General features: G+C 37.8%; 1 protein-coding gene across 1 annotated transcript in view; it reads right to left on the reverse strand.

Moving 5' to 3' along the window:
* Window positions 1-21,261, reverse strand: part of LOC311077818 (complement C3-like) — a 180,790-nt gene that overhangs the window by 78,830 nt on the left and 80,699 nt on the right. Inside the window, exons 20-27 of the mRNA XM_084106448.1 lie at window positions 18,508-18,596; window positions 18,261-18,403; window positions 17,757-17,963; window positions 17,495-17,555; window positions 17,165-17,248; window positions 2,164-2,367; window positions 1,987-2,062; window positions 1,713-1,872 (exon numbers count right to left, since the gene is read on the reverse strand). Of these exons, the coding sequence (XP_083962574.1) occupies window positions 1,713-1,872; window positions 1,987-2,062; window positions 2,164-2,367; window positions 17,165-17,248; window positions 17,495-17,555; window positions 17,757-17,963; window positions 18,261-18,403; window positions 18,508-18,596 (1,024 nt within the window). The remainder of the gene's footprint in view (window positions 1-1,712; window positions 1,873-1,986; window positions 2,063-2,163; window positions 2,368-17,164; window positions 17,249-17,494; window positions 17,556-17,756; window positions 17,964-18,260; window positions 18,404-18,507; window positions 18,597-21,261) is intronic.

Below are 21,261 nucleotides of genomic sequence, written 5' to 3' on the forward strand. Positions count from 1 at the left end.
TTTGTGTTTGCTTTATTTGGACTCTTGACCCCTGACCTTTTGACATTAACTTTTCTCTGGCTGCTGTAATGGAAAAAAAATTATGGGTAAAAAGACAAGTAAAAATATGATCAGGTGATTTTGTGTAACTGTTGATTTAGTGGCCTGAACCTCTGATCTCATCCAGTGTCTAATTTTTTAATAATGTGTTGGTCATTTTTATTTTAGATTATAGTTGCCCTGTGATTCTACAGCATGAGATCCAGCAGTGTTATGGTAACTAGTTATTACAAAGACATGTAAAGATGCACAAAACATTTTTGAACTTATGCATTATTCAGACACACAGACATCAAGAATCAGCACATGAATCTCAACAATGGTAACAATCAACAAAAATCGTCTTGCCGCAATGCATGCTGGGTTAGCCTAGAAATCTAGACGCACCCTAGCGGTAGCACATTTTATTTTGCAGCCAGTGTCGTCTATCAACTCTCCGTTGACTTTTCAAGTTGGATAAACCAAACTCTAGTCAGGCCAATCACATCGTGTATAAAGTCAGTGGGCGGGAATTCCCTGCTACTTGAAAACAAAGAAGAGCTGCTGCTGGCGAACAGCGGTCGATCGGCTTTGGCCGCGACTCTGGAGGACTTGGAGTTAAGCTTTTCTTTGAGAAAAGAACAAAGAACGGCTCTTAAGTCATTCTTAAAAAAGGAAGATGTGTTTGTAGTTTTGCTGGCCAGATATGGCAAAAGTTTAATCTATCAACTAAGCTCCGCTGTTGGGAAAACGCTCTGGTTGGTTGTAGCGCTGTCCTATTGCATGCAGAGGGAATTTGAAAGACAGCCGTTTGTCACCATTGTTGAGATTCATATGCTGATTGTTGATTTCTAAGTTATGCTTTTTTATTGCATCACTCAAATAATTCATAACTGATTGTTGTAATTAGTATTAATAATACATCACACATTCTATATGGAATTAAACTGCATGAGATCAGTGAGTCAGGCTTGTTTCATAACTATTATCATAATTGTGTCATCATTAGTATTTATAGCCAGCATGACCTGATCATATTACTCTTAGCTTTTATTGTTATAACAAAAGTGCTTTACAATCACACAGTTAAAGCAGCCAGACAAAAACTAATGTTATCGAGTCAAGAGTCAAGAGTACAGTTAAAGCGAACACTGATCTCCATCATGGTCACTGCAAATTAAACAATACAACATCAACATCTAAACCTCGGATTATTCTCAATAAGAACTTTTGGAGACGTCTGACAGAAATAAAATCAAACAGGTTAGTAATATTTGAAGAGGGTAATGCTGTTTGTTTTGAGTTGTCTGAGTTGTTTAATCATTGATTTTGAAGTTAATGACTTTTTGCTTCAAAACCATTTTTATTTCAGCCCTGCATAATGTCTGCTTGAAAGACGTCAAAACGGACTTGATTCACCGGTATATGAATAAAGTAAGATTTATTCTATTTATTTAAGATTTAATTTAAGATCCTGTTGTACATAAAGCAAGATTGATTTGTTGTTTCAATGTTGATTCAATGTAAAATAAGTGATTTAATTTAAGTTGAACAAATATCGATTTTATGTCAATCTTGATCTATTTTTCATCTTAGAAATAAAAATATGATGGAAAAAATTAAACTTAAAGAAGTTTAAACCTTGATTAAATGTTTATTCATTGTTGGTCTGCTATCAGGGACATTCAACTTACCACCATCTCTCCATGAACTACAGCTGTGTCCTCTTTAAAGGAGCCGTCTGGCAGTTGTTTGTGGAGAACCAGCCACTTGAGGGCGCTGCAGAGCACATTTTCTTCTATAGTAGCAAAGTTAATGGCCATGGCGAAGACTTTGGCCACATATGCTGTCAGCCTTTAACAGACAGAATTGCAAAATATTAACAAATTATTGTTTGTTACAAATAATCATAAAAAACATATATAGGATAAAATATGACAGGAGAAACTGGGCATGAAATGAAAATACCATGTGCTGCTCGGGCTCTCTTTAAAGGTACTGTAAGATCCATCTGGTTTACGGAAACCCAGCTGCTGTTGATAACCTTAATGCAAAAATTAATTGTATATTATTTTGTTTTCAATCTTTTTCTTCTTTTATTTCAAATCCTAGTCAGATTCTGTATAACTATTGTATCCTGCTGACCTGTGTTGATATGGTTAATGGCTTCACTACGGCGGTTCATGCCAACAGCCTCCCACTGATTGGTGCTGTCCAGATAATGAGTGGCAATGAGAGGTAGAGTCATGTAGATCATGTTCTGCTCTCCACATCCACTGGGCTGGACAATAAGGCGACCCATGAAGTCTCCACTGATGGCCTGCTCGACTGTCTGAGAGATCTCTTCACCTGGAAGGAGGAAAGAGGAAATGTAGGCTGAGAATTTAGTTTTTATTATCTTTATTACGATGAGCTGTAATTTATGCATTTATGCAACACTTCCAACACTATGCTGTGACTGGTAGGTTTTTAACTGACAGCACAAATAGTCTAGCCTGGCTAACGTCAGACCTCTTTCTCATTGAGACGTGGTCTGGGAACCACATGTTCATTTTCTCGTATTTGAGGCGTGGTTTACGAATGCCCAGAGCCGTTTATTGGATGCTACGAATGTCTATCAAATGCGCCTGTACGTAGTTCATAGCCAATCGTTTCAATTATACCAGATGACGTATGTAGAGCGAGAGAAATTCAACGAGGAAGAAGACGAAATAAACTTGCGTTCTAAACTATCTAAGGCTGCATCGAAAGCGTCTGATGCCATGTTAGATCCATAGATATAAACAAACTGCTTCAATGTGTCGCATAGACGTCGTCATCGTCTTGCTGCTCCCTCCCCGTTCTGTGATTGGTTCCCTCGCTGAGGTGAAAATCTAGTCCATGGAATCCAGGCTGCCTAGCAGCGTGAATAAAATCGCGCTGCGCACAAAGCAGCATGGGGAAACCCAGGCTACAAATAGTCAGTAGTCTTTTCAGACTTTAACATTCCCCGTAAATAGTGGATCTGTTCAATCCATAACAAAATATTATTTCCAAGACCTATTTTACTGTCCGGAAAATAACATATTTCTAGGTTTTCTGTGACACAAAACTGACGTCATTAAACGAATTGAAATATAACATGATCTGACTACATTCAGTTTCATATCTCATATGCAAATAAAGAAAAAACTAATATTAAACATGACTTAAAATGGCAAATAAACAGTATAGATTACACACATCTAAAGCAGTTTTTCACTAGTGGTTGCGCAGTGGCATGAAGAATCTAAGCCCTCCCCCACCCAGAAACGATGGTGACGACGAGGCCTGGGACCATAGTCCTTTGCCGTCACCACGCACCGGTCCTTCTCACGGACACGCTGGACTTGACGAGAAATGCTCTGGTAAAAAGGAAGCAAGTCTGGTTTTGCAGTCGAGCCGCCGCAAGGCTGCTTCGAGGAGGAGGACTCTACGTGGTAAAGTCGGGGTCTGCAATCACAATCGGCGTGCGTCTAAAGGGACGAGGTGGAAGCCCATGGCTCTGTGCACATGCCTCCGCGAAGAGACCGTCGCCGTGCATCTGTGCCTGTCCGTTCGTCTCTGGGCGCGGATCTCAGCTTGCAGTCCAAGCCGTGCAAGTTCACGACCAGAAGTGTATAATCCAGGGGTCAGAAAGTAAAAGCCCTGCCATATGTTTATTCCACCCATGAACTCAGCAGCTGATTTCACTAATTAGTTCTATCTCCTGCTGAATTAGCAAATCCAGATGATTGGAACAAAATACTGAGGAGGACTTTTACTTTCTGAACCTGGACTTTACACCTCTGGCCACATGTCAGCCAAGAGCAAAATAAATAAACCAGAGCTGGAACTTATCTGAGCCACAAAATCTGTGTATATTAAATATGGAGTCATTTCAGCCTTAATAAGCCTGTTAACAAGCAGAATCACTGAAGGAAAGGGCAGAAAAAGAGATGAGCAGAAACACAAGAACTACAACTGACTTCAGCCACAGCCTCAGATGAAATCAACTGAAGATAAAAGAAGACATTAAATCTGTGAAGATCTCAGCAGAGGAGGATTAAACAACTCCACAAACAGCATTACCAGCTTCACTTATTACTAACCAGACTGACTTTATTTCTGTCAGATGCCTACAAAAGTCTTTATTGAGAATTAACAAGTGTTTAACTCTAATGTGTTTCATTTGAAGTCACCATAACAGTGATTAGTGTTTCCATTAGTTGGGCTCTTAACTCTTATTATATCTTTTGTGTTTTTTGGCCGCTGTGACAGTGTGTTTGTTAAACACATTTGCAGGAGCAAAGAAAGCTAAAGTGAAATGAGATCAGGTGATGATGGTTACCTGTTGATGGTTTTCAATGGGTGTGATATTATATTAGATTTGTGTGATATTATATTAGATTAACTAATATTAAACGATATAAACTAAATCACACAGTGAAAGCGTGAAAATCTAAGTGCGCACCCGCACTTGTCTAATCTACAAGACTACAACGTGTATGCGTACACACTATGGGTGTGTGTGAGGGAACGGTTTTAAACAATCTATGTAAACGCATAGACTGTATAAAACAAGGATAAACGTTATAATCGCTAACATAACTACATAGGTGAGAAAAGTTGGTTATCATAAAAAAATTGTCATGATTTATTAATGACGCAGCATCATCTGTATTAAAGAGAAAATAATCACTTCATCCGATGTTTAAAGTGAATACAAAGCATTGACTTACTGGAGGTTCACAACTACTGAAAAACCTTGTTGGTGAGGTAAAAGGGGAGCAGGCAGTGGACCAAAGCACTGTGAGGCAAGGGAGGGGGACTCAAAATGTGAAAAAAAAAAAAAAAAAAAAAAAAATTGTGTTGCCCCGTTTGCATTTGTATTGTTTTACTACTTAAACAATTATTTTAAGTATATATCATTGTATTATTTACAATACACATATTTTAATGATATTTTTTAGGAGGGGACAACCCTCAGATAGGGGGGTCCATCAAACAACTTAGTTGAGTAGGATCAGTCAACAAACACGGTAAGTCATGTCATCTTCTCCTCTTATTGTCACTTGCACCTCATGCATCATGTTTAGCATATCCTTCTCTGTCAGCACAGGATTTACATGTGATAAATACAGGGAGATAGTCAAGCTGACGGGGAAGATTTCAGAATTAGAGACACACATCCAAACTTTAATCGAGGATAGTAAGAATGCAAGGGCTTTAGATACTGCTTTGGATGCGACTAGCTTAGTGAATTCTTTACATTGTTCGGTTCCAGCTGAAGTAGAGCCCGTGCAGCAAGGCAATTGGGTGACGGTGAGGCGCTGTAGTCGCGGGACAAAACTCCGCTCTTCCGTTCCGATTACAACATCAAACAGATTCTCCCCACTCAGTGAAACACCCACTGAGAATCCTGTTGATTGTGCCCTAGATACTGGCGATTCTATTACATGGAACGTGAAAATAGAGACACCAGCCACCATAGTCACATGTTTGCCCGGGAGCCAGAGCACCTGACATCAAAGCTGGATAATGCTAATCGTAAATTTTCTAAGATTATTATTCACGTCGGCACTAATGATGTTCGACTTCCCCAGTCGGAGATCACTAAAATTAATGTTAAAGAGGTGTGTGAAGTACGATGTCAGGCACTGTAATTTGCTCTGGACCCCTTCCTGTTTGCCGGAGTAATGAGATACTTAGTAGATTGTCCTCACTCAATGGCTGGTTGTCTAAGTGGTGTCCACAAAATAATATAGAATTCATAGACAATTGGAAAAGTTTTTGGGGCAGACCTGACCTGTTGAAAAGAGATGGTATTCATCCCTCCTAGGATGGTGCTGCTCTTCTCTCTAGTAATATGGCACATAGTCTTAGAGCACAAACATGACTTGGGACTCAGGTCAGGAAGCAGACAGACTGGCTAAACCGACCGTCTGCTAGCTGTTTCACCTCACCAAGTTCAGATAAATCCCATCACATTTCACCTAGATATCATTATATAGAGACTGTGTCTGTTCCACGATTAAGGACATACAAAAAACTTCCAAACCCATCTAAGGGTAAAAATTGAATTCAACAACACAATTTTAGGATAATTGAACTTAATTAACTGAATTGTTTTGGACAAAATTAAGACTGTTAAACTTATTCAACTAAAGGGCATTGGATTAACCTTATGTAATTAACTTAATTGAAATAATGTTACATAAATCCAAACGTAACCTAGTTAAGTGGAACCTGTTGACATTGAGTGCATACAGACTTTGTCAATGAATTTGCTGACTTTCTATCAGAGTTAGTACTGGTTGCAGATAATTGTTGGTGATTTTAATATACATGTAGATAACGAAAAAGATGCATTGGGATTGGCATTTAAAGACATTCTTAACTCTATTGCAGTTAGACAACATGTGTCAGGACCTACTTATTGTTGTAATCATACTCTAGATTTAATATTATCACACGGAATCAATATTGATGCCGTTGAAATTCTGCAGCAGAGCGAGGACATCTCAGATCATTATCTAGTCTCGTGTAAACTTCATTTAGCCAAGGCTGCAAAGCCGACTCCGTGTTACAAATATGTTAGAACTATCATTTCTGCCACTAAAGATTGCTTTATTAATAAACTTCCTGATCAGTTTCATCATCTCAGCATCCCGGATAGCTTAGAAGAACTAGATATTGCGACAGAAACTTTTAACTCTCTCTTTTCCAGCACTTTAGACACAGTTGCTCCGTTGCGCTTAAAGAAGATTAAAGAAAATAGTCCAACACCGTGGTACAACGAGCACACTCAGGCCCTTAAGAGAGCAGCCAGAAAAATGGAGCGCAACTGGAAGAAAACAAAACTAGAGATATTTCGCATTTCATGGAACGAGAGCCCGATTGCATACAGAGAGGCTTTAAAAGCTGCTAGATCTGCTTATTTTTCAACCCTATTACAAGAAAATAAACATAATCCTAGGTATTTATTTGAAACAGTGGCTAAACTAACGAAAATTAAAGCTTAAAAAAAAAACAGAAGTTTCCAAGTAGCACAGCATTAATGACTTTATGAACTTCTTCACTTATAAGATTGATAACATCAGGGAGAAAATTATAACCATGCAAATGTCTACTACAGTATCGCATCAGGAAGTGCATTGTAGTTTCCCTAAGGAAAAATTTTATTCATTCATTGCTATAGAAGAGGAAGAATTCACTAAATTCGTTAAATCATCTAAATCGACAACATGTATGTAAGACCCTATACCGACTAAGCTACTGAAAGAGATGCTTCCAGAGGTCATAGATCCTCTTCTTAATATCATTAAATGTACACTATGTCATTTTTTTCGCCGCTAGGGGTCACTTACCTCTTACAATAACAAAGGCGTAGTTTGATGACGCAACATTTGCTAAGAATTATGGATCTTGTCGTCAACGTCAAGCCGACCGATCTAATAATGTTTATGGATGAGTAAATACATCAATGTTTTTATCATGACTGTGATATGAAGCAGGTCGGGATTGCTAAGAGACAGCTATCAGCTCCACACGCGACGCGAGTAAAGTACATGGAACATAAAAGGATATAAAAGGAACATGGACATTTCATTCTACCAAACTACATGCAAGTGCAGAATTACTACTCACAGGTCAGTTTATTAGACAAATTAAACTTGTGAGGTAACGCAGCGCTGTTTCACTTGGTCTAACATTACACTAGCACACTAAACAAACATTTAAATGTGTTAAAATTTATGTTATTCTGTGTTAGTTTGTCTGTATGAGACTAGCAGTAAGCTAAATCAACATTAGAATAACATACAGATCATATTCTAACATTGTATCATTGTTGAACTATATAACATTGATTAGTTTTATGTAAATGTGCTCACCTGTTTAATAAAGTACATGTAGGAGCGGTCGAAGTCTCGGACGTGGAGCTCTCGGCATCTCAAACAACACGCTGATATTGATTCTCGTTTTAGTTCTCCTTTTTTATCCAAAGTCTGCTTGCTATGGCCCATAATGTTTGAACGAAACAACAACAGCATGCAGATAGACATTTCGAACTACACAGTTGTCCACGTCTGTCGCCTTGGTTACTTTCAGAGGGCTCTGGTTGCTATGGCAGTACGAGCGGAAACCAAGGAGAACGCGGATATGACGCCATTGACGGCGACAAAACGGAAATAAAGAAACGTGACGTGTTTTCGAATTAAATTACAAATTTCTCTTGGTTTGAAAGTTGTTGGAAAAAGTCGGGATAATGTAAATACTAGTGGTGTCAACAATAATCGATTAGGCGATGCATCGCAATGTGGGGCATGCACGATTCAGCATCGATGCGGCAAAGTGCCATAATCGATTATGTCACTGTTTTAGGGGTGTAACGGTACGCGTATTCGTATTAAACCGTTCGGTACAAGGCACGCATTTTCAAACCGAACGGTTATTTCAAATGTAACCGCGTCGCGAGCGCGCTCATAATATAGACGCTGGCGCGACCACAACATCAAATGGCAAACGGAATGTAAGCGGAACGAAACTGAGCTACTCGTGACGGACTGTTTCTCAGTTTGGACCAAAGCAGCGTGAGCCGATCTTATATTACACAGCGCAAAGAGATCCAGTAAAGAAAGCATTTGAACTCGCCACTAAAGTAATAACATTGCTGCGAGATCTAGTGAGAAACATTCACATTTCTCCGTTATTAACGGATCAAACAGCGCTGACGTGGAAACCAGGAAGAAACATTGTGACATGAATGAACTATCCGGTGTCCACAGATCTGCAATATTCACCATGGATTTACTGTAGTAACACTAACTGCAACTTTGGAAGTTTGGCAGGAATAGTAGGCTATAATGCTTTCAAGTAACGTTATGTCGGATTTATTTCGACATTATGAATAACATTGCTGCCCTCAAATGTTAATCTGAACTAAAATAAACATTTGTTTATAAGCACAAAATATTACATTTAATTTTTTCCAAGGAGCTGTTTTGTTTTATATGCTCCTAAGAAGAGTCAATTATAGCTCCATCATTGCTCAAAGAAAAAAATGTCATACTTTATGATGTTAGTTCTAATAAAAAAGAATTAAAAAAAAAAATCAAGGAAATTTCTCTGGCATTTCTTTCTTTTTGCTGTATCGAAAACGTACCGAACCGTGACACAAGTGTATCGTATTGAACCGAACCGTGAATTTTGTGAACCGTTAGACCCCTACACTGTTTATTTTCTGGCCTTGAGTTGGACAATAAAGTTGAAATTTAATTTCAAATGGTTCTCAAGCAGAGAGAAGAGAAACATTTCTCATTCAAATCACTGAAAGCAGTGATTTATGTTTACTTTTTCAGGTTTGAAAATGCCATATCCAATACCCTGTACCATTCAATTTTATTTTATTTAATGACATTTATGTCAAAGATACAGGAGAGTGATAATACACACATAGCAGCCAATAAAATCTGTTGTTCAATATCTGACTGCTTGTATTGCCTCATGACTGATGGAAATTTTGGCTTGTTGTGTGCAGTAGAATTTTGATGCATCGCAATGCATCGTAGAATCGAATTGAATCGAATCGTTACCTGGTGAATCGTAATCGAATCGAATCGTGAGGGCAGTGCCAATTCACACCCCTAGTAAATACACAACTAAAAAAATATATATAACATATAGTGATTTTTGCTATTTCTAAAGCAAAAAAGTTACATATTGTGGCTTTAATTCGTCTTTGTCATTAGGATACGTACCAAAAACTTTTAAGCTGGCTATGAATAAACCACTTGTTAAAAAACCACAACTTGATTGTACAGAATTAGTCAATTACAGGCCGATCTCGAATCTACCTTATCTGTCAAAGATACTAGAAAAGGCAGTATCTTCACAACTATGTTCCATTTTAGAAAGAAATGATATCTGTGAAGATTTCCAGTCAGGATTTAGACCGTACCATAGTACTTGCTCTTCTCATCCGATCGTGGTTGTATCTCGCTATTAGTGTTACTCGATCTTAGTGCTGCATTTGATACTATTGACCACAACATTCTTTTAAATAGACTTCAAATCATAGTCTAAGTAAAGTAAATCAAATCAAATCAAATCAAATCAAGTATATTTGTATAGCGCTTTTCACAATACAGATTGTATCAAAGCAGCTTCACAGTATTAAAATAAAATAATACAACAAAGTTTGTTTCTAGTGGAATTTATTGATTGATAGAATAAAATTAAATATCCCCAAAATATCCCCAACTGAGCAAGCCAAAGGCAACAGTGGCAAGGAACCGAAAAACTCCATCAAGTGACCTAATGGTGTCCTAAAACTCCATCAGGTGACCTAATGGAGAAAAAAAAAACCTTGGGAGAACCCAGGCTCAGTCGGGGGCCAGTTCTCCTCTGGCATTTATGAACTAGAGGCCGGATTGTAGTTTGAAACTGTGAGATTAACAATATTATATGAATGCCTGGCTGAAAAGATGTGTCTTTAATCTAGTTTTAAACTGGGAGAGCGAGTCCGAGCAACGAACAGTATCAGGAAGGCTATTCCAGAGTTTTGGAGCCAAATGTGAAAATGCTCTCCCTCCTTTGGTGGATCTGGATATCCTAGGTATGACAAATCATACTTTTAGGAGCATTTAGGAGCTTTTCAGTTCTTCAGGAAACATTCAGACAGTGTTTCGCTTCAGTTTGAAACCAGATAGGCCTAAACTTCACATGCTTGTCTTCCTTCACAAAAATTTGCCATAGATTGTGTAACGACTGAGGCAAATCAGACACAAGTATTTGTTATATTTAAAAATAATATTGAAAACTCACTCTGGGATCTGTAGTCCCATCCCCTCCAACAAGGGCAAGAAGGTCTTAGTTACCATGACCACGATCAGATAAGTTGGTTTTATGGCTGTTAGCAGGGTGAACAAGGCCCCAAGGCCACAAGACCTACAGACATAGACTTCCCTGCATTCATTTATCGATGAACTGATATATATATATATATATATGTGGCAAGGTGGGTGACGTAGTTCAGTTTCATTGGCTCATTGGTGCATGATTGTCACCCACCATAGCCTATTGGAGGTGGCACTGATGGTATTTTAAGGCTGGAGTTAGATCGCCTGGTGTGCGTCACGACTAGGACCGCCCATACTGAGCGCGCTGGTGTAGACGGTGCGTGGTTTCTCTTGGTTTGTAGCTGTTTGGCTAATAGACGTGAGCATGTGGATTTTAAATGTAGACTTTCTCTTTTCTCAGTGCGTTTTATGCCTGGTTGGGTCATAGGCTGTCCACTGCATGTCAGGTATGTGCGTGATTCTTTTTTTCCTACTGTTATTTTGGCGTCGGGTGATTAATTATCTGTTTAACTCTTAGCCGTGAAATCAGTGAAAAGTCTTCCTGCATGTTAATTCATTATGAGCTGTGAGCGACTATACACTCCGTGTGGCACGAGGAATTGCTTTGGGTAAGCGTGATCAATCTGCTTCCTCTTTTTCACAAGACAAGTATTTAATTAAGAATTTCTCTTTCTTAGTGCGCTGAGCTGTCTCTCCCGTCGCGTTTCTTGAAGGCGGAAGTTTATATCCGTTGTTAAAGGAGGATGCGCTGCTGTTTTTCCTTTCCTGCTGTTTTTTGGGCTGGTTTACATCTAGGGCATTATTAATGTCATCGCTCGTGCCCTGATAAGTGTTTCCACGCTAGTGTTGGGGAACTCTGATTCTGGGACCTGCTCCAGTGAGCATTCGAACTGTTGCATTCATTTCATTTTGTGTGGTGTTGTTTATATCGTTGTTTACTAGTATTTTGTTTTGTATATTTTCAATATTTTAAGTTTGATATTGTAATAGTGTTTCTTTATAAATGTTTTTGTTTACTTTGATGGAAATATTTCCACTGTATTATTGAATTTAATTTGTTTTGTTTGCTTTGGTGTATTCTAGGCACTGCTGGCCCGAGGCTGGGAGGCTAGCTAGCTAGTTTGGAGTACTACAGGTGGTGGTGCAGTTGTGTGGAGTGCAGTGCTGCTTGGATTCACCTCTCACTGTGTGTGCGTGTGTGTTACACGAATCCACAGATAGGGTCTTCACTCCATCTAGCCTGCCCCTGCCACTGAAAAGCCTGTGTCTTTTATTATTTCTTTTGTTTATTTTTTTGTTGTGAGTATTTTCAAATTGATATCTTTATTTTGTCCAGTACACAGAGTTTCTGATTGTGACAGTGCTTGATGGTGACCTGACATTTGACATTGATTATCACTGAACATTTTAACTATTTATGGTGATTTGAATAAAGTCTTTTGTACATTGTTCACACGCCTCTCTCGGATTACTTCAGCCTACGAACCTGTGTCCCTTATTTTGGTTATTTCCCCGTTTCTTTACGGGGTGGCGTAGTCGGATTGTATTTGGGTGTGTTCAAACGTACTTACAACGTTGACCCCCCCCTCCTTTAGCATTGCCATATATATATATATATATATATATATATATATATATATGTATATATATATATGTATATATATATATACTGTATATATATATACTGTATATATATATATATATATATATATATATAATGAGCATGCATCCCAGAACATTTTGTGAATGATGTACTGTCATGTGTAATGTCTTTTAATACTATTATTTTGTTGGTGCTGTGTATTTTACAATAGAATCAATGGTCACCTATAGCATGTTTGGTCTCTATAAATTGGTACTTTAAAGACTGAAATGATTGTGTACAAGATATGTTGAGAGCTGTGCAACATATTAGTATTACAAGAATCTTTCGTAGTTTCTTCATAAGAAACCAATCCAGCTGCACATGCAAGTGAGCACGCTTAAAACAAAGATTCATAAATCAACCACAGAGGAATTTTCCTGCTAGGAAATTACACCCTTCTCATTGGCCAAGCAAACCCGGAGAGGTGGGGCCTTTCTCAGGCTTTATTAGAGACAAATTCACAGTGACTCTCTCTCTCTTTTTCTGGCTCTCTACTGCTGTTTCTTCAGATTGATGTCTGTGGGGACTGAAAATGATAAGCTGATGGTTCTTTTCATAGTTAAATGGATCTTTTCCATAGTTCCATTTCCTGTTCCATTCTATCACTCACCATTTTTCCTATGCATGTATGTATGTTTAGTTTAGTTATGAACAGGTGGGTTGATTGTAATATTAATTATACTACATGAAGTTAATTATATTAACTGATAATATAACTGATCCAAATACTCTACAATGTATTTTTAAAATCACATATCCGAATGTCTGATTGGTGGCAAGAAATTATCATTGGTGGAAATAATTTATTGATAACAAAAATAATTTTTGGTCAGTGATGAGATTTGTGAATCATTCTACTTCATGATGGTTGAAACTATATCACCTGATCATATTTGTTTCTGACTTACTATGTAACAAATTATGTGTTTTGGTAAACACTGTTATAAAGACCACAAACTTGCATAAAAATTAGAGATGCACCGATTACAATTTTCTAGGCCGATTCCGATTTCCGATTTTTCATTGAGTTTGACCTGCCGATACCGATTTTAGCCGATTCCGATTTATTTTTTTTCTAACCACTTTACAGCACACACAAATATTTATTTTCGATCTTTTCTTTTTAACCCTTTCACGCGTAAGTTTAAAATATTTTAACTGACAGAAATACAAATCCCATATATGAGACCATAACGCTCAAAAGGTTAATCATGCGGCGCCCGAGTGCATTTGACCAGCATAAAATCGGCATATGTCAGACTGACCGGCTGGTCGCCGGTCATGGCCGATCACGTGAAAATCGGCCAATTCCGGTCACCAGCCGATCAATCGGTGCATCTCTAATAAAAATGCCAAGAGTCAAAGTGTCCAACTAAAGGAAACACTGATCTATTAAACCTACAAAACCTATTATTTCCAATAAACCATCAACATCTACACCTCTATTAATTGTAATAGGTAATAAGTGAAGCTGGTAATGCTGTTTGTGGAGTTGTTTAATCCTCCTCTGCTGAGATCTTCACAGATTTAATGTCGTCTTTTATCTTCAGTTGATTTAGGGTCCTTTCACACTGGCAGTCTAGTTCGGAACGGGGCACGGATCGCATGAAAAATATCTAATGTGAGCGCTGTCATGTGGACCCGGGTGCGCACTGGAGTACCGAACCCGGGACTACCTGGAGGAGGTGCTCTGAATTCTGTTGCACTCGAACCGTGCCGCGGTTCGCCTGAATGTGAAAGCAACACGAACTCGGGTGCGCACTTGTTCAGGAAGAAAAGTGACCTGCCCAAGCGTTTTAGCTGACTATTATATATTTAGTTAAATAAAACGCATGTAAGGGATGACAGTGTTGATGATTTACCTTGGATACGAGCGAGAGTGAGCCTGCAGTGTATTCGCGCATAGTGCGTCGAATCAGGACAACAAATTAACGGAAATCCACTGTCTCCTCAAAAGAGTTCATTTGCAAGCAGCTGAAAACCACCTTATGCGTCACACACACACACATAAACCTGTGTTGTTCACTCAGCTATGCATAATAGCACCAAATTAATAAAAAAATACAATACTGTATATTGACTCGGGTTCTGTTTTCTATCATGTATTATGCACGTTTGCGATGACGTAAGATGCACGCAAACGCACTAGGTTTCGATAGAATCAAGTTGAGTGTGAAACCAGATCGTGCTCGGGCTCGGACCGCAGCAAACGAGAAAACAATATCAGAAGTTTAGACTTGTATGGTTTTAAAACGCATGCAGATAATAAACTTTCATAATGATGAAGAGCTGCAAGTCACGTGAGCGTGACCACGAAAGAGATTATAATCAAAACCAAACAGATGTTTTAGTTTTTGAAAGAGTATCCGAGGTACGAGCTGTAAATACTCTGCACTTCTTCTGGAAAGCGGAGCGGGGAGCAGCAGCTCATTTGCATACAAACATACATACATACATGCATACATGCATGAAAACCATGTTTTTGCTTCTACACTGCAACAGCTTGAGGCTGTCTGTCCTGAATGGGTCAAACAAAAGTTCAGAATTCCTTTTATACATTTGAATATTTTGTTGCATGTGGTCAGAATCCATCCATGACCATCTCTGAATATGGTTTTAGTGATCATATGTGTCCTGTGTTCTCTATTTTATAACGTGATCAATTGCTATCTGGTGTGACCTGCTCAATTAAAACATAGTAATGTAAAAATAAAATAAATAAAAATAGTGAATAAAAGTGAAATTATTACAACCCAGCCCACAAACAACAAAATCCCCACACAGCAAAATTCCCAGTGTTAAATTAACACTCCTCAGTGTTCATATGTGTCTACACTACAGAGTGTTAAAATTAACACTGAAGCGGTGTTGAAGTTAATGAGATAATTAAGTGATTAATTAAGTGATGATTGGCCATTAGTGGTGACACCTAATGTTAATAAGCAGAATCATTGACGGAAAGAGAAAAAACAATAACAGAAAAAAGAGAAACACAAGAACTACAACTGACTTCGTGCCAGTACACATTATTGCACTTAATATTACCAGTTAGACATTATTTCTGTCATACATCTACTTGGGATTCAACAGAAGTTTAGACGGTAATGTTTTATGCAATTTTTCGGTTCAATTCACCATTATGGAGGTCAGTGTTTGGTTTAGTTGGGCTCTTGACCCTTTTCATTTTTTTGATGATTATTTTTATCTGACTGTTCCAATGTTGCATTTATAAAGCATGTGTGTTACTGCAAGAGAAAACATGACCTGCTCACAATATGATTTGATGATGACATTATCAGCATGTAGTGTCCTGATTCACTGATGTCATTCAGAGTCTAAATCTTTTACTATATGCTTGTTTCATTTTGTAGCTCTGAGATTCTACAGATTGAGATCCAACAGCAATATGAACAATTTTGAAAATACTTTGTGCACAGAAGCTATTGTTTTTTAAACAAACAGACATCAAGAATCAGCATATGAATCTCAACAATGGTGACAATAAACAAACAGATCAACTCTGAACATCACAAAACTAAAGTCATAATAAAACAGTAGCAAAATAAATGCAAATAGGAAAAAAACAATGAAAATTACAGGACAATTCAGCTGCATAATTTATTCATGCTGCAATGCATGATGTGAGCCATGAATGCGTTTTGATTGGTGGCTCCCATCATGCACTGCAACATGAAGCATTTCAGGCATGAAAACAGCCTGAAAATTCACTCACTTATTTACATTCAAGGGGACTATATTAGTGAACTACTGTAGGGAATAGTGAATGAGGGTATAGGGTGTGATTGTGAAAACAGCCTCTGAGTGTCGACTTTGAGCACTGTTGATTTACAGTATATTCCTGTATTCTAGTTTTGTTTTCTACGGTATATTACTGTTTTAATGTAAAATGGTATTATATTGTCAGAATTTGGCCTTTTTTTACAGCAAGGGTTAACAGTGTGCGGTTCTTTGTTCAGCAGTGTGTCCAGTTGTCAGACTCGCGGTGTAAAAGACTTTGAAAACATTTCTTCCCTAACGTTACTCTGACTCGTATTGGCTGTCAGGTTTCGGCATTAGGAATGATTGTTTTTTAAAGCTGCGAAGTTTATGGTAACTTTATAGCGGGTAAATGCTGGCCTCGACCACGACCACGACAAACACTCCATAAAACATTACCATCTAAACTTCTGTTAAATCTTAATAAGAATGTGTGTAGATGTATGACAGAAATAAAGTCAAACTGGTAATAATAAGTGCAATAATGTGTAATGGCTCGAAGTCAGTTGTAGTTCTTGTGTTTCTCTTTTTTCTGTTCTTGTTGTTTCTCTTTCCTTCAATGATTCTGCTGATTAACATCAGGTATCTTCAATAATGCTCAATCATCAGTTAATTAATCACTTAATTATCTCATTAACTTCAACACTGCTTCAGTGTTAATTTTAACACTCTGTAGTGTGGACACATATGTATACTGAGGAGTGTTAATTTAACACTGGGGATTTTGCTGTGCAGTGTTAAATTAAGACAGATGGACAGATGTAATGAGATGATTGTAGATATAGGCTTCAGCTTTCTTTAAACAAAATTGCACAACTTTAAATAAATAATCACTATATGTTCTTGAAAACATATTTTTCCTTACCAGCAATCGAGATGTGGGTGTTAGCAGGTGTGCCTGGAACCCGATTATCTGGTATTGCAGCTCTAATAACTATAGGTGTTTCCCCTGTTTCATTTGGGATGAAGAACAGGAAGATGAAGTAAAAGGCATGAGCCATGTGCTGATCAGATGTTGTACAGTTTTGGTGAGTTTTGCGCAAGAAAAGAGCAGAAGTTGATTATGAACTTATTGGCTGAAACTATAATGATATTCATTTAAGTTTTTTTTTTCATAATTGGCTGGAAATGTAATGTGTTGCATACCAGAAGTATAACACAGTAATGTAATTGTATGGTTCACAGTAAATCTCACCATTCTTAACAGGATTAAGTTCCACATTTGGTCTGTGTAATGGAGTCAGCACACCCTCAGACTGAGAGAGAGAGAGAGAGAGAGAGAGAGAGAGAGAGAGAGAGAGAGAGAGAGAGATAGAGAGATAGAGATAACTACCGGTGGTACTCTAGTTTATCAATTAAAAATTAAAAATAATATGACAAACATCTATTAGTCATTATATTAACAAAAATAAAAACCCCGAAAGGGATGAAAATGCCATTACACGCATCAGACGTACCACCACCTTCAGGGTCTTTCTCACTCCATCCTCATACTCAAATATTGAAGCTTTCACCTCAATCATGTGATGTCCCAGCGTCATGGGAATAATCACATATGAAACCGCTATGCTGGAGCCTTTGTCAATGTTTACTGTTGTTCTGTATTTGCCTTTCTTACTGGCAAAGCTGCAAACATCTTCTGTCTCCATAAGCTCCACACGCACCTGGTGAAAATGGGAGTGAGGTATACATCTCTTTAATATGTAGATGATAGTTCATCCAAAGTAAATGCATTTGAATCAAATATGAAATGTATGATGGACAACATTTCTGTTTAAGTGTACTTTTCTACAGTTTGAATCACAAGCAGGTAAAAAAAACTGAAATGACTCTCAGAATCCATGCTGTCATTAGTAAATAATTTGAATCGATCAGAAGGGGTTATTATGATGCACATAGTTTTAATGTATACCATAAAATCATCATCATCAAATACATTTTTAATATCAAATCAGATCTACCTTCTTCAGATTTTTTGGTGTGTAGTTGTGAATAATGGCCTTGATTTCCAGTTGTTCACCGCGCACAGCTGAATAAGGGATCTTGAGGTCAATGAAAAATGGTTTAAAAACTATAATCTCCTCAGGTTCTGCCACACAGATGCCTTTGAGGAGGAACACAGACACACAGAAGGGTTTAAAGCAGCAGCTCCTGGATGATGATGATGTTTTTCAGACCATGTATCCTGTGTTTGCAGTTTCATCTTACCAAGTGTTGGTGACAGACTGACAGCCAAGATCTGCCAGGTAGTAATAGAGTCTTTCAGGAGGATCACTTTATCTGTGACTGGTGCTGGACTGGGATATGAGGGAAAATACAAGAAGACTGATGAAGTAATCTTTTAATGGTTGTTTACTATCAGACTCTCTCTCTCTCACACACACACACACACTATGTCGCCAACAGCTCATGTTGAATGACATAATTTGCTATGGGTGTGAACGATGCTCAACTGACGGCTTTTGTCTAAAAGTCTTATCACTTTATCTCTGGCTTTGAATGGTGTTGAACTGGGAAATGAGGAAAATACACACTGTTAACCCTTGCTGTTAAAAAAGGCCAAATTCTAACAGTATCATACCATTTTCCATTAAAACAGTAATATACCATAGAAAACAAAAATAGCTAGGGGTGTGACGGTTAGTATATAACCGTGAGACCGACAGTTATAGTTGAACACCGTCATTAGAACTCTATAACCGCCAAAACCATGTTATTAAAATATTTTTTATAAACATTTTTTATCATAGAGAATGTTTAAATACTAATTAAAAACAATTGTTGACAGTCTGTGTTATTAATGGTCTATGTCGTTTCCAACTGTATTTGATTAGAAATAAAAGCTATGACTATGATATAGTGATGTGCCATCATTATGAGATTTATTAAACAAATGGGTAACACTTTATTTTGATAGTCCGTTTGTTGAGACTTTACTAGTTATTAGTAGCCATTCAGTAGCTTGTCAACAGTGCATCAGTTGACATTCAACAACACTGTTTCAACTGACAAGTAACATACGTTCAACTGACTGCCTATAGACTATAAGGTACAATTCAAGTGTTAATCTACAGATTTTACAAAAAAGTGCCTGTTGACTGTCAATGTTATTTTGCAAGAGGTTATTAACCAATTGGCGACTAACTTTCAGTTGTCAACTAACTTTCTGTAGATTGAGTACCAACAACTCAAGATCAATCTGTCAGTTAAATGTCAACAGTCATGTCAGCATATGAAGTATATGATACTGTATATCCTACTCAAGGGGTCTCATGTGCATCAAATTAATGATTATTTTAGCTGATTTAAAAGTGTTTTTAAAAAATTGTTAACCATTTGTAGATAACCTGTTGATAGTCAACTAAAGATTAGATCTGTTGCTTGTCAACAAATAAATTGTTTATGATCAGTAGACTATTAACAGACATTATCCACTAAGTGTTAGTAGATACATTTTAGGACTATCTAATTAAAGTGAAAAACAGTTTATATCAGTAGAAAGTCTATAACCTATCAACAGATTGAAAACATACTTTTTTTGTACGTTTGGATAGATGCTGAAACGTATGATACAGACATGTCTGCAACGTAGAATTATTACGAATTCACAGCTACAAAACGTTTACGAATCACAAAGTTCCCTTAACCCTACTCCCAAACCTAAATATAAATTACTCATTTTATACAGAATATAAAAAGAATAAAAGACTTTATGGACAGAGATGTGTAGGGAAATGCCAGTTTTATTAATAGCATTAAAATATATTTTGAGCCACTAACATTAATCCTACTCCTGCCCCTAAACCTACCCATAACCATTTCTTAAAACTATGCAGGCTAAAATCATGAAGAAAAACAACAGATGTGTAATCATAATAATTTATTGCGAAAATGTAAATCGGTACCAAAAGTCGTTCAAATGACGATGTGTTGCAGTCCTCTCTGGCAGTATATAATAGTTTTGTATAAGGGACAGAGCAGAATTTAAGTTATTAATCCATGAAAATGTTAACCCAGCTTCCCTCTGCGTGAAGACGGCACGCGCGCGCCAGAGATACTGCTTTACGGAAATCCTTCACTCACTCTGGCGCGTTCGCGCTCTGCACTTTCTTTTCACTCGAGGCATCGACAACACAGCTGACACAGGTAAACACACGTGCTAGAAGAGTTTTTGTTTTGTTTGTTTCTGGTCCCGCTTCGGATGCCACAATGCCATCAAGCGGCATCTCTGGTCGTAATCAGTCCTCCACTGACCAATCAGCGTTCATTAGCAGAATGCTAGCGTGTTATGGGCAACAACTCAACTTGTAAGAAATCGAAAGGACATAAGTTCATTTTCATTCAATTTTCGACCTATAACCCATGTTGAACTTGCAAAACCTACAATAAAATCTGAAATTTCTCAACGGCAATCGGGTGAAAGAGACAAATTTAGCCGTATAGCCCCATTGACTCCCATTCAGTCTGCACTCGCCCGCGATCACTTCCAGTGGAATTCTAATGGAACTGCAACCAACCATCTATACAATGGGGCTAATAGGAAGTGCCAAGGCTCTCCGTAGACGGGCTCTGATTTCAATGTTCTTTCAACTGAAACACGGCATGCTGCAATCTGTGATGAAGCAGGCGAGAGCCAATGAGCGTTTGATATCACTGCCGTAAAACATGTCGTAACGCTACTTGAGGGCGCAATTTTTGAATTTAAGGGTGCTTCTCAATATCATAGATATCATATATAAACGCTAGATGTCTTATGGCGCAGTCACTTCCGGCATCACCGTTCGGCCATCTTGTCACAGGCAGGCAATCATGTAAGGTGAGTGATCAGCATGCACACAAATCCTCTTATCTCGCTGAAATCTTGACGGATTTACAAACGGTTTGGTTTCTTACAAACGTTATTAACGTGGCTATAATTTCGAATGCTTGAACATGTATGTTATAATTATTCATATGTATGCA

This window comes from Abramis brama, assembly GCF_963993115.1.
Source record: "Abramis brama genome assembly, chromosome: 2".
Classification (NCBI taxonomy): domain Eukaryota; kingdom Metazoa; phylum Chordata; class Actinopteri; order Cypriniformes; family Leuciscidae; genus Abramis; species Abramis brama.